This window comes from Lipotes vexillifer, unplaced genomic scaffold, assembly GCF_000442215.2.
Source record: "Lipotes vexillifer unplaced genomic scaffold, Lipotes_vexillifer_v1.1 scaffold445, whole genome shotgun sequence".
Classification (NCBI taxonomy): domain Eukaryota; kingdom Metazoa; phylum Chordata; class Mammalia; order Artiodactyla; family Lipotidae; genus Lipotes; species Lipotes vexillifer.
Window position 1 is genome coordinate 2576313 of NW_006774995.1, and position 10854 is coordinate 2587166.

Consider the following 10854-nt stretch of genomic DNA (forward strand, 5'->3'; position numbering starts at 1 on the left):
ACTCTTGATGTACAAAGTATTGACTGATTATTTTTGTGGTGTGTGTACAATGACAAGTGAGTCCCATAAATTTTCTAACTTTCAGAAGCAGAGGAGAACATATATAAATATTTAAAAGAGAAGACAGCATTGCAGAAGAACCCAGAGTGGTCATTAAATCATGCTAATAACTTTTTGTAGGCAAAAAAAGAAATCTTTGTTAAATTTTAACAATTTCGAGATTGAGTTTTTCATACTACAGTTTTGAAAGTGAGATATTTGAGAATGATGTTTTACTTGTGACATTTGAAATGAATTACTCTTAAGTATTATTTCTTTATACAATGCCTTATCTGATTTATTATATCCTTACTTTACAAAGGAAATGATGATATTATGTATGTGTGAAACTAAACATTCACAACAGTTTAAGTTATATATTATTTATTCTAGAATATACTTTTTAAATTGTAAAACCAACCCACACTAGTTTCCATAAAACTGCCTTCGGTAAGTATGTAGAAAGTACCTCCAAACTCAGTGATATGTTTTATATATATTGATTATATGTTTTTGGTGTTATTAACATAAAATATTATTAAAGCTTTATTTTTTGGTTACAGTATTTCTGCACACAATGAATCAGGGTAACAGGGGGTTGCTGTCCCATCTTGTTTTCTAAATTGGTTATTTATACAATAAACCACACAGACAACTCCCAAGTTTTCCCACATTTTTCTTTTGCACAGTCTTGCCAGTAGCTCTCCAGAATTTGTCTAGATGACATTACAGAAATTTTAAGAGTTTTCACATGTGCTTCCTGTACTTTTAGAGTCCTGACACAAGAAATTACATTATTGCCAGTTGTGTGTAAAATTTAAGTTAAAACATTAATATATTTAATTATAAAGAACAGAATTTGAATGTGTAATAAATGAGTAGTCAACTCAAGTCAGTTGTGACTCAACTGCATCTTTGCAAGCAACTATATGGGTTGCTTTCAGTGGAGTGATCAGAGTAACTCATCCTTACTGAATCAATTTTAGGATTCCATGTCAGTGGTCCAGTAAACTTGGGGTAAAATAAAGACTCTATTGTAAGGAATCTGGTTTGATTTTCTTTTTAGTTTATAATGCTTATGTAAAGGGGTAAGCTGAGAAGATACTTCCTTTTTGACCACTCTTGAAAAGTGGCCCATAATGATTACTGAGATTAAACTTCAGTGTATTTTATAAAAAATATTACTTACTTTCACAGAAGTGAAGAGATACAGTTGCACAATGGTGGTTACAATGGTAGAAATACCTATTGCCAATAAAATGTTAGCAAGAGATTTAAAAATGACTGTACAGCACCGCATCAGAGAACTGTATAACAGCAAAATGATTAATAATATTTTCTCATATAAATAAGATCCTTAAATCTTTTTTAGAAATAAATGGGGGGGAAGTGCTTTTTTTTTTCCTAATTCCTACCAAAATATTTTCTGATGTGGAGCAAAAGACAGTAAAAAAATGACAGAGTTAAAAAAAAAAAAAGACATTTCATGCATTTAAACCACCCTTAATCTCTGACTCTCATATAAGGCAGATCATTAATCTTTTGTAAAACTATGACTTTAGCCACTTAAGCTCATTTTAGTGCTTTTCATGACAAGGACATGATAGGCCTTGTAAATTTAGGAGTTAAGATGTGTTTCCAACATGTTAGTTTATACAGGCTCAGATGTTTTTTGAAACACCAAATAACAAAAAATGCTTTGGAGAAATGATGAAAATTATTATAAAGAAAAGCCAGAAGGGGTCCTATAGAGTTTATCACAGATGACACTGTTAGATCAATGAACACAAATTACATTTGCTTATGTGTCATCCTCAGTCTTAATGATGTGGAAAAGGGTGACATTGAATAGGACCTGGTGACCATTGTTCCAGGCATAAAGAGCTCTATCTCTTGCATTGTAGTCAAGCATGGATATGTGAAAGTATTGGTTATGAAAGGGAATGTCCGTGTACTCATATGTGGAGGTTTTGGTGGAATAGGAATAATACACCTTGGCTCCAGTTAAGTGGGAGTTGGTGACATACAGTGTCCCACAGATCATGAAGGATTCCCCCGCACTTCTCTTGGGATAGCCAGTGCTCCAGCTCTTCATTACCTCCAAGGTATCTTTGTTAAGTTGGCTGATGACAATATTGCCTGCATTCTGGTTAGTTGCATACACAGCCCACAGCCCGATTTCATCAGCCATTAGGTCGATGTCAGAGAACCCACCCCATGTGTAAGGGTAAACGTTGTGAAAACCAGCATACTCCAGGCTTCTTTGGGCAAGCACTCTCCCCATATCAAAGCTGTATTTGATGATGATGTTACTCTGATACTTGTTAAAATAGAGTGAGCCATTGTAGACAACATGGTTAGTTCCTGCCCATTTGAATGGGAGGTTGTATGTCCTTGATTCGGCCCCGCTGACAAAGTCTGCAATTGATTTGTACTCACGGACAATTTTATTGTTAGTATAACTGTCCATGTACCAAACCTGGGAAGAAGGAAAAAATGGAGTAATTAAACTCTGTACTTTTTTGAGAATTCCAAAATAAAGACAGAATCAGCACATATTAATATTTTCATTCTCAGGCTCTGGAAGATTCTCTTACCACTTACCTGTTGCAGTTTGATAGTACTGCAGGCTTTGGCAAAAATAGTGACATGGTCTGTGTGGAAAGGAAACAACTAAATGTACTGCCTTGAAGTTGATTTGCTTTTTGTCCTTTCTTTTTGTGTTGTTTTAAAAATTTTTTACCATTCAGTGCATATCACTGAGTGAATCAAACATATATCAATGCAAATCACATCACTTTTTTCATTTACCTGATCAATTTGATTAGTAATAACTGCAAAAAACATCACATTCAGAAAATGTATTTATTCCATCCCTTGCTCTGAAAAATATATGGCTTAATTTTGCACATTCAACTTATTTTTCCTTTATGGATAACACAGAACCTTCTAGTAATACTTGTTCATTGGATCAGCTTATAGGTACAACCACCTTTTAATGAAATAATTTTACTAATTTAGCTACTAAACTTGCTTGGATGTAACCCTTGAAAACCCTAATGTGTACTGAGTTCTGTAATAGAACATAAATGGAGCTATGGTAAGTCTCTAGTATATTGATTTTCATAATACAGGCATTGCCAAATACCCTCTATGCTGTTTTCTTTAAAATTACCCCTAGATTCTAGGTATATTTTAGCTTGTTTAGTGAATTGGGTAGCTCTTGAGCTTTTTTACTTATTTAGTTTTTTTTTCACACTAAGGAGCAAATTCTAGAAGGAATGTACAGAAAATTTTGTATACTTGTAACTAGCTCTTTTCAAGCATGAAACAGTAATAACCAATAAAAAATTAGACTCACTATACTGATGAATTATAGGATAGAACATTTTACTAAAATAAGTTTGCCATGTATCTGTAGATATGTTAATATTATCAAACTGAAAATATTTGCAAACAGTGTAACACTTTTCAAGTTGAAACTGATATCCCTGAAAAAAAAATGGGTAGTCTAGTAGGCATAAAGCTTAAATAAAACATAATTCTAAGCAAAGGCATTTGAGGAAGCAACATACTCTGTTATTTTTTTCAGATGCTAAGGGATCTGTCATCCAAGCGCCAAATCGGGTTCCAGATGTCTTGACTGTAACTGGGCCTGTGATTTTCATCAATTTGCCACATGCTGAAATTAGAGTAACATGAACATGTTGGGTGAACATGGCAATGATTCCAACACACATACTTACACCAAGAGCAAAGAATGGAATCCTAAAACAAAGCAAATAGAATTAATACCACATTCTGAATAAATGATCATTCATGTAGGATGCTATGCATTTAACTATAATTTGAACCATAAGTAGTTGCTTTTTCAGTGCTCTAAATCTAAAGTGTGGAATTTTAAAATGGGAAATTATTTATACAATCTGGAAAGAGATAAATGAGGAACGTCATTATCATTATACCAGTCCAGCTGCTGCTTCTAAGTAAAGAAGTCAGCAAAATTAAATTTTCCATGATGCTGTTTACCTGATCATCAGCTTCCCCTCACCTGACCCTCTCTGCTCATGCTTTGAGACTTTGGACTACTTATGCAAGCCAGAAAGAACTCTTGTTAAGTCGATTTTCAGTTTGTACTGGTAAATGAGCAGCTCCTGTGAAAGTTATATTTATAGAATATAATAATAAAAATGTAATCACAATCTACCTGAAAGACGTAGAGTTTTGAAAGGTAAATGCCTTGTGCAAGCCTGATAGAGCAGCCCTAAAGATACAGGGAAAACCCCCCACAAAACTCAAGCCCTCATACCCTGTAGTCCCATGCAGTGAAAGATGTAGAGTATCAATTGATGTAATACATGATAAAAAACTAGTGACTTTCTTGAAAAATTATATTTTTTATCACTCTGTCTATGAATAAAATCTTAGGAAAAGCTTGGACTTCATAAATACCAAAGTCTAAACCAAAAAGAAACCCAGGCATTTTGTGAGATTTTTACAACAGAATAATTTAAAAGTGATATATCGTATACATTGTGAAAGGCAGTATGACTGCCTGTAAATGTTGACTTTTGGTCTAAACAAAGAAATTTTCCTATCCACTTATACTCCTCTTTTCTTTGTGTTCTTTTTTTACTTAAAAAAAATTGTTCTATATGGCCCATGTTTCTTAGATCCTCCTCTGCCTATCCTTAGAACTGATAAATTTCTACTTAGTGCCTGTCAGTTCCTGTATGTTTGGAAGGGAAAGAACAGATCCCCAAAGCAAATAAAGGACAAAACTAATTGTAACTTAGGGCTTATTTTGCCTCATTTTTCTCTGTGTGTGTTCCTCATGAGAATAATTTGTAACGGGCAGAATACTAAGCCATGCAGTTAGAAAGATGATGAACGATAACATTATATTTTGTGCTATTGCTTCAGTGATAACTACACATTTAGTAATCTCCAGCTTTTCATGAAACCTAAACCGAATATATTTTTTTCTTCTTTTTTGAAGAAACTAGATGTGATAGCATCTTTATATATTTTATATAAAGGAATTACTTTATAACTTCCTAAGACCTGTTAAACTGAGCAAATGAGAAGTCTGTGGCATTATCTATATAACTGAATAGCAAGATCTTCAGTTAAACCTATTTAGAATATATTAGCTCAACTTGGTATAAACACATGAACAATATGTGAATAAAATAGTATCAGTTTGAACTAGAAAAAAGTAAATGTATCCTGAAAGAATATAAGTTGCATATATTCTCTGAATGCACTAAATAAGTGAAAGTAATATGATCTTTAATGGTGACCTACATAAATATTTCTAAATTCACAATGGTAAACTCATGAAAATTTAAACTATAAGTATATGGAAATAAATAGAAAGACATTGCTCCCCCTAAAAAACACCACAAATAAAATATGTGACTTCTTCCTTATGCATGAAAAATAAATACTTTTGTTGAACAGAATACAAATAGCAAAAATAGGTAAAATATGAAAAGTAACTGGCTAACATGATGGTGCTTTTATCTCCTTTATTTTGCAAAATCTCATTAAAATGATAGTAAAGGAGTAAAACATGGGGGAAAAAACCCAAAGCAAAGAGAATGGTACAGAGTCATTAGCGGAGAATAAACTTTTTGTTTTTAATAAATTTATTTATTTATTTATTTATTTATTTATTTTTGGCTGCATTGGGTCCTCGTTGCTGTGTGCAGGCTTTCTTTAGTTGCAGTGAGCGGGGGCTATTTCTGTTGTGGCCTGCAGGGTTCTCATTGTGGTGGCTCCTCGTTGTGGAGCATGGGCTCTAGGTGTGCGGGCTTCAGTGGTTGTAGCACTCAGGCTCAGTAGTTGTGGCACGCAGGCTCTAGAGTGCAGGCTCAGTAGTTGCGGCGCAAGGGCTTAGTTGCTCTGCGACATGTGGGATCTTCCTGGACCAGGGTTCGAACCCGTGTCCTCTGCATTGGCAGGTGGATTCTTAACCACTGCACCACCAGGGAAACCCCACTGCACCACCAGGGAAACCCCACTGCACCACAAGGGAAGCCCAGAGGAGAAATTTTTTTTTTTTTTTTTGTGATACACGGGCCTCTCACTGTTGTGGCCTCTCCCATTGCGGAGCACAGGCTCCGGACGCGCAGGCTCAGCGGCCATGGCTCACGGGCCCAGCTGCTCCGCGGCCTGTGGGATCTCTCCGGACCGGGGCACGAACCCGTGTCCCCTGCATCAGCAGGCGGACTCTCAACCACTGCGCCACCAGGGAAGCCCCAGAGAAGAAATTTTTAACACACTTCTGGAAGGCAGAAAGTGATGGAGAGTGGTAATTAAAGGTGTAGGATGAAATAAAATGCACTAGTGTCTAAGCAGAGGAGATAAGAGCTGAGGATGGAGCTGCTCTGCCTTGAAGAGAAGTAAGGGACACCTCGCCATGACACACACATGGTAGGAAAACTGATAAAAGGATTTACCATACTTATTATGAATCTTTCCTGGAGCCTTGGGAGATAGATATGTTTTCTATAAGTGGAGCATAGGTGGATTTTATAGTTGGATTTTTTAACCTAATGGGAGGAACCTTTGTCTTTTAACATAATATACTTGAGGACTATATATGGAAGCAGCTCTTAGAGGGCACGCAGCCTTGTCTGGAAACAGTGTGGAGGAAAGAAGCCTGTAGCAGTTGCAAGGGTTCCTGATATACTAGGCTGCTTAAAGTTGTCCTAGATCATTTTTAATAAAATCGTTTTCGAAGATGGTGGAGTAGGAGGATGTGACCTCACTCCCTCTTGCGAGAACACCAGAATCACAACTAACTGCTGAACAGTCATCGACGGGAGGACACTGGAGCTCACCAGAAAAGATACCCTACATCCAAAGACAAAGGAGAAGCCACAATGAGACTGTAGGAGGGGCGCATTCACAATAAAATCAAATCCCATAACTGCTGGGTGGGTGACTCACAAACTGGAGAACACTTATACCACAGAAGTCCACCCACTGGAGTGAAGGTGTTGAGCCCCATGTCAGGTTCCCAACCTGGGGGTCTGGCAACGGGAGGAGGAATTCCTAGAGAATCAGTCTTTGAAGGCTAGTGGGATTTGATTGCAGAACTTTGACAGGACTGGGGGAAACAGACTCCACTCTTGGAGGGCACACACAAAGTAGTGTGCGCATTGGGGCCCAGGGTAAGGAGCAGTGACCCCAGGGGAGACTGAACCAGACCTACCTGCTAGTGTTGGAGGGTCTCCTGAAAAAGTGGGGGGTGGCTCTGGCACACCGTGAGGACAAGGACACTGGCAGCAGAAAGAAGAACAAACAAAAGATACTACAAAAAAAATTACAGACCAGTATCACTTATGAATATAGATGCAAACAGAATTGAACAACACATTAAAAGGATCATACACCATGATAAAGTGGGATGTATCCCAGGGATGCAAGGAGTCTTCAGTGTACGCAAGTCAATCAATGTGATACACCATATTAACAAATTGAAGAAGAAAAACCATATGATCATCTCAGTAGGTGCAGAAGAAGCTTTTGACAAAATTCAACACCTATTTATGATAAAAGCTCTCCAGAAAGTGGGCATAGAGAGAACCTCCCTCAACATAATGAAGGCCATATATGACAAACCCACAGCAAACATCATTCTCATTGGTGAAAAACTGAAAGCATTTCCACTAAGATCAGGAACAAGACAAGGATGTCCACTCTCACCATTATTATTCAACATAGATTTGGAAGTCCTAGCCATGGCAATCAGAGAAGAAAAAGAAATAAAAGGACTACAAGTTGGAAAAGAAGTAAAACTGTCACTCTTTGCAGATCACATGATACTATGAATAGAGAATCCTAAATATGCCACCACAAAACTGCTAGAGCTAGTCAATGAATTTGGTGAAGTTGCAGGGTACAGAATTAATGCACTGAAATCTCTTGCTTTCCTGTATACTAATGAAAAATCTGAAAGAGAGACTACAGAAACACTCCCATTTACCATTGCCACAAAGAGAATAAAATACCTAGGAATAAACCTACCTATGGAGACAAAAGACCTGTATGCAGAAAACTATAAGACACTGATGAAAGAAATTAAAGATGATACCAACAAATGGAGAGAGATACCATGTTCTTGGATTGGAAGAATCAATATTGTGAAAATGACTATACTACCCAAAGCAATCTACAGATTCAGTGCAATCCTTATCAAATTACCAATGGCATATTTTAGAGAACTAGAAAAAAAATCTTAAAATTTGTATGGAGACAGAAAAGACACTGAATAGTCAAAGCAGTGTTGAGGGGGAAAAGTGGAGCTGGGGGAATCAGACTCCCTGACTTCAGACTATACTACAAAGCTACAGTAATCAAGACAATATGGTACTGGCACAAAATCAGAAATATAGATCAATGGAACAAGATAGAAAGCCCAGAGATAAACCCACACACCTATGGTCAACTAATCTATGACAAAGGAGGCAAGGATATACAATGGAGAAAAGACAGTCTCTTCAATAAATGATGCTGGGAAAACTGGACAGCTACAAGCAAAAGAATGAAGTTAGAACACTCCTTAACACCATACTCAAAAATAAACTCAAAATGGATTAGAGACCTAAATGTAAGACCAGACACTATAAAGCTCTTAGAGGAAAACATAGGAAAAACACTCTTTGACATAAATCACAGCAAGATCTTTATTGATCCACCTCCTAGAGTAATGGCAATAAAAACAAAAATAAACAAATGGGACCTAATGAAACTTAAAAACTTTTGCACAGTGAAGGAAACCATAAAGAAGATGAAAAGACACCCCTCAGAATGGGAGAAAACATTTGCCAACGAATCAACGGACAAAGGATTAATCTCCAAAATATGTAAACAGCTCATGCAGCTCAATATTAAAAAAACTAACAATCCAGAAATGGGCAGAAGACCTAAATAGACATTTCTCTAAAGAAGATATACAGATGGCCAAGAAGCACATGAAAAACTGCTCAACATCACTAATTATTAGAGAAGTGCAAATCAAAACTACAATGAGGTATCACCTTACACCAGTTAGAATGGGCATCATCAGAAAATCTACAAACAGCAGATGCTGGAGAGGGTATGGAGAAAAGGGAAACCTCTTGCATTGTTGGTGGGAATGTAAGTTGATACAGCCACTATGGAGAACAGTATGGAGGTGCCTTAAAAAACTAAAAATAGAATTATCATATGACCCAGCAGTCCCACTACTGGACATATACCCAGAGATAACCGTAATTCAAAAAGACACATGCACCCCAGTGTTCATTGCAGCACTATTTAGAATAGCCAGGTCATGGAAGCAACCTAAATGCACACTGACAGACGAATGGATAAAGAAGTTGTGGTATATATATATATAATGGAATATTACTCAGCCATAAAAAGGAATGAAACTGGGTCATTTGTAGAGACGTGGATGGATCTAGAGACTGTCATACAGAGTGAAGTAAGTCAGGAAGAGAAAAATAAATATCGTATATTAACGCATTTATGTGGAATCTAGAAAAATGGTACAGATGAACCGGTTTGCAGCGCAGAAATTGAGACACAGATGTAGAGAACAAATGTATGGACAGTATAGGGGGAAAGTGGCAGTGCGTGGGGGTGGTGTTTTGATAATTTTGGAGCTTGGGCTTGACATATATACAGTGATGTGTATAAAATGGATGAGTAATAAGAATAAAAAATAATAAAAAAAATAAGGGACTTTGGATCTAAGAGGGTTCAAAATAGCAGTGTAGGGAGATCCTGAACTCACCTTCTCCCATGGATACAGCAAATGTACAATTACATATGGAATAATTCCCTTGGTAAGGGATCTGAAAGCTGGATGAACAGAGCCTCCACAACCAGTGGTAAAAGGACAGCATTGAGATGAGTAGATAAGGCATATGGGGCCTCTAGCTGAGGGAAAAACCAAGCACCACCGTGAAAAGCTTGTGAACCAAAGGTGAAGGGGACCCACCTCCTAATTTTTAAGCATCTTCTGGAGAGGTAGAAAGCAGTTGGGATACTACTTGGAGACTGAGACACTGCTGGGAGCAATTTTGCAGCCTCAGGCTACCTTGCTAATGCCAGTGCTGGTGGTTGCCATTTTGTCATTCTTCCTCTAACCTGTTAGTGCCAGTGGATGCATCCCTCTGAAACCCCCACCCACCCCTGTGCCTTGGCTGGACCTCATGGCTGACCAAGTAATATCCCTGCCAACCTGTGCCTTGCAGCAGCTGTGGCTGGGTCCATAGGTGTTCTGAGTCCTAGCCCCACCAACCAGTACATAGAAGCAGCTATGGCCAGGTGCCACAGCTGTTGTAATGAGCAGCCCTGTCCACTAGCAGGTCAAACCCACAATGATAGTGGGGTGCATGCAGCCCAAATAGGGGGCACAAGTGAAGTGCCTAGCTCTGGTGGCCAGGCAGGATTGTGCCTCTGAACCCCTGAGGACATGTGCTAAATAGGGTCACTCCTTCAAGACTAGGAGAAATAGCTTATTTACCTAATACATAGAAACACATACAGAGATTTGGGCACAATGAGATAGAGGAACATGTTCTAATAGAAAGAACAAGACAAAGTCTCAGGGAAAGAACTAAATGAAATGAATGTAAGCAACCTACCTGATAAAATGTTCAAATTAATAGTCATAAAAATGCTTACTGAACTTGGGAGAAGAATAGATGAACACAGTGAGAACTTCATCAAAGAGAGAGGAAGCATAAGAAAAGTACCAAACAGAAGTTATAACTGAAACAAAAAAATTACCTAGAAGGGTTCAGCAGCAAACCA

At 37.6% G+C, this 10854-nt stretch overlaps 1 protein-coding gene across 3 annotated transcripts in view; it reads right to left on the reverse strand.

Annotated features, from left to right (window-relative positions):
- Positions 1-209: 209 nt before the first annotated feature.
- OLFM3 (olfactomedin 3) overlaps positions 210-10854 on the reverse strand; it is a 197018-nt gene continuing 186373 nt past the window's right edge. For 2 of the 3 annotated variants that reach the window (XM_007449624.1, XM_007449623.1), the window contains exons 5-6: positions 3615-3721; positions 210-2518 (exon numbers count right to left, since the gene is read on the reverse strand). In XM_007449624.1, coding sequence (XP_007449686.1) covers positions 1841-2518; positions 3615-3721 — 785 coding nt within the window. In that variant the 3' untranslated portion in view covers positions 210-1840. The remainder of the gene's footprint in view (positions 2519-3614; positions 3722-10854) is intronic. The other variant, XM_007449625.1, reaches the window with a different exon arrangement.